At 42.3% G+C, this 2,839-nt stretch overlaps 1 protein-coding gene across 1 annotated transcript; it reads right to left on the bottom strand.

Annotated features, from left to right (window-relative positions):
• Nucleotides 1-228: 228 nt before the first annotated feature.
• On the bottom strand, nt 229-1,356 carry LOC149227849 (uncharacterized). The gene is made up of 2 exons (XM_089380605.1): nt 1,034-1,356; nt 229-931 (listed from the first exon to the last, which is right to left on the bottom strand). The coding sequence occupies exons 1-2, from the start codon at nt 1,354-1,356 to the stop codon at nt 229-231; spliced, it is 1,026 nt and encodes a 341-aa protein (XP_089236731.1).
• Nucleotides 1,357-2,839: the final 1,483 nt, after the last annotated feature.

Below are 2,839 nucleotides of genomic sequence, written 5' to 3'. Positions count from 1 at the left end.
AGGGAGATCTAATGGGATAGGATGGGGTGAGGCCGGTTGGCTATGATTTTGTAAAGAGTATTGCAGAGGGATATAGGCTGAAAATCATTGAAGGAGCTCGAGGAGTCAGATTTTGGAATGAGGGATATGAATGTGGTGTTAATGGCCTCATACATTCTACCAGACATTCTGCACTCTTCTACTACGCTGAGGAGGTCATTTCCAGAAAGCAAGATAAAATTCAACAGGTCATCCATCCGGCCCAGGGCTCTTGTCCTTTTGGAACCACTTGAGTGTTCCTTCCAGTTCTTCAAGAGAGACAGGGGCTGAGATCTCTTTTTCAGAATCTTGGTCTACAAAATGAGGGAAATGCCCTACAACACAAATGATCTCTGCCAAATTACATCTGTGAGGTTCGTTGAAGAGGTGTTGAAAATGTGCAATGCCCATCTGTGAGAGCTGGTGGAAAGTATGAGCAGTGTCTCCCTTCGGAGTGGGCATTTGCCAGATAGTGTTGGCAACTTTCCTTCCTTTGGCGAAATTTTGAAAATACTTAGAGTTGTCATCTCCGGCTTTGAGCCAAATGGCTCGACTCTTTAGCCTCCATGTTTCCTCTTGTTCCTTTAAGATCTTTGCTCGTTTGTTCTCCAGGTCAATCAAGTGGCCTTTGTATTCAAGAATTATATAGCCCCTATTATTGTCATCATTGAGTCCAGCAAGGTCAGCTTCCACAGAAGTGAGGGTTTGGTTATCCTTCTGATTTTTTTCTTTGGCCCACTTGATGGTGAGCTTATTAAGTAGTAGAAGCTTTTGGCAGAAGACTTTCGCCTTAGAGTGTTGCTGAGGGGGTGGATTATGTGCCCAATGATACTTCACCATATCAATATAACCCGGGTCCTGAAACCACACAGGATTGAACTTGAATGGAGCCCGAGGTTTGATGGGAGGACCACTGATTTCCAAGTAGATGGGAGAATGATAAGAAATTCCACCTGATCCAACCCATTGTCTATAATGAGATAGTAGCTAGAGTAGATGGGTTTTTATGACAAACCTGTCAAGTCTCTTGGCTAGTGTTGCCTCCCCAATTCTTCTATTCCTCCAAGTAGGCAGGAGCTTTATCATAGGCACATCAATAAGTTGTGCCTGATCCAGAAGGGTTTCCATAACTTCTGAGAGAGGATCAACCTGAGCAGCAGAGCCCCATGACTCGCTGTATCCAATAGAGAAATTGAGATCCCCTCCTAAAATGAGATTGTCGATCGAGGACAGAGATAGATTAAGGAGGTGTTGCCAAAAGGCCTCTCTTCCATGGCAAGGCCCATAAACATTCATGACCCTGATCTCCATGCCAAAATTAGCAGAGTAGATATCCATGCCCATATAACCCTTGCCTCCCTAGGTTGCTAAGGATTTTATAGAGTGGGGGTTATATCCAATAGCCAGACCCCCCGATCGTCCTGTGGCATCAAGAGCAGTGAAAATCCATCCAGGGAAAATAGACTGTAGTGTATTAGAGACATGCAGGGCTTCCCCTAGTGTTTCTTGAAGTAGTATAATCTCAACCAATTCCACAGAGAAAATTCTACGAAGGGCTAGATTTTTGGGGGAACTAGCCATACCCCTACAATTGAAGGAGAGGCATTTCATGGGGGAACCATTGGAGGGATTGACTTTGCTCTAAGAAATCAATCAATAGATGATTGTCTACCTGAGAGGACCTCAGCCCCTGCACGAAGGATAGCGTGGGTGAGGTATGATTTGCGACCTCGAGATGGCCTGGTTGAGGAGTTTGAGGGAATGAGTCCCAGACCCAGGAGGGGTAGGGAAATCCCAAATGGAATTCTTGATCGGAGATTGTAGGGGTGTGGGGGATCCAGTGGAGATGAGGAGGGTGTAGGGTGAATCAAAGGGTGCATGGAGGGGGGAGGGGGTTGCAAAAAATTGGTGTCAAGGTGGAAATTTTATGAGAATGAAATGCAGATTGATGCAACCTATTACCTACAAAATCTTCCTGCTGAAGTTGTTGATCCAAATTTCTCCTTGCTTTCCTTGCTTGTCCTTTTCCTTCGTTTTATTTTCTTGTCTTTCCTATGCTTACTTGCTTTCTTCTTTGGTTCTCTTCTCTCTCTTTTTCAAACTATTTCCAAATAAAAACTAACTGAAGGTTGTGAATTGATCCTCATAACCCTTTTTATCATTGAGGCCTATATTTTCTTCATTTTCCTCTATTTTTCCTTCAATTTCCCTCTCATGCAAATATGTGACCCTTCATCTCCCTTTTCTCCTACTTTCCTTTATTTTCATAAATAAATGACAATTAATGCCTCTTTACCTTTGCCAATTTCCTTAGCCATAGTAAACCAAAGTTGATGCCCATTAGGATGTTTTTTCCAACATTCATCTTGGAATATGTGGCTCGTGACCTTGGTCTTATTTTTCCTTTATTAACCTTTATTACATGAACTTTTAACCTGGGTTGTTACAACAAGCTCGATGAGGATTCATCTTGTTTCTCCCCTAAAGTGACTTCTTTCCATCGATTGAGCTTTAACCAATTGTTCTAAAGCATCTAATTGACTTGTCTACTAGAAGAACGTACCCACTGCGAGTTCTATCTTAAGGTTGGCACTTTTTTCTTACATGCACAAGGAATCCATAAGGGTTGGAAACAAGAATTCAAGGTGATGATAGCATTCTTATGCTTTTGCAAAATAAGATGAATTTCCCCGAAGCTCTTATTGTCCATTGGTGTAATGATAAGGCTTCAAAATTCTGAAAGACAAGCATGCATAAGAGAAAACTATGGCTAAAGAAAAAGAACCAGATGTCTAAGTATGAACTTGGTTCGTCATCTAGT

The sequence above is a fragment of the Pinus tabuliformis genome, chromosome J, assembly GCF_031772625.1.
Source record: "Pinus tabuliformis cultivar Carrire ecotype Pingquan chromosome J, CPIR1, whole genome shotgun sequence".
Taxonomy (NCBI): Eukaryota; Viridiplantae; Streptophyta; class Pinopsida; order Pinales; family Pinaceae; genus Pinus; species Pinus tabuliformis.
This window is presented reverse-complemented; position numbering and strand designations above follow the sequence as displayed.

What these genes read in the sequence shown, in the direction of transcription:
- LOC149227849 (XM_089380605.1), bottom strand. Translation starts at nt 1,356, where the DNA reads ATGGATATCTACTCTGCTAATTTTGGCATGGAGATCAGGGTCATGAAT. An exon ending in CTAGCCAAGAGACTTGACAG is followed by an intron (nt 932 to 1,033) that starts GTTTGTCATAAA and finishes CTTGGAAATCAG; the next exon opens with TGGTCCTCCCATCAAACCTC.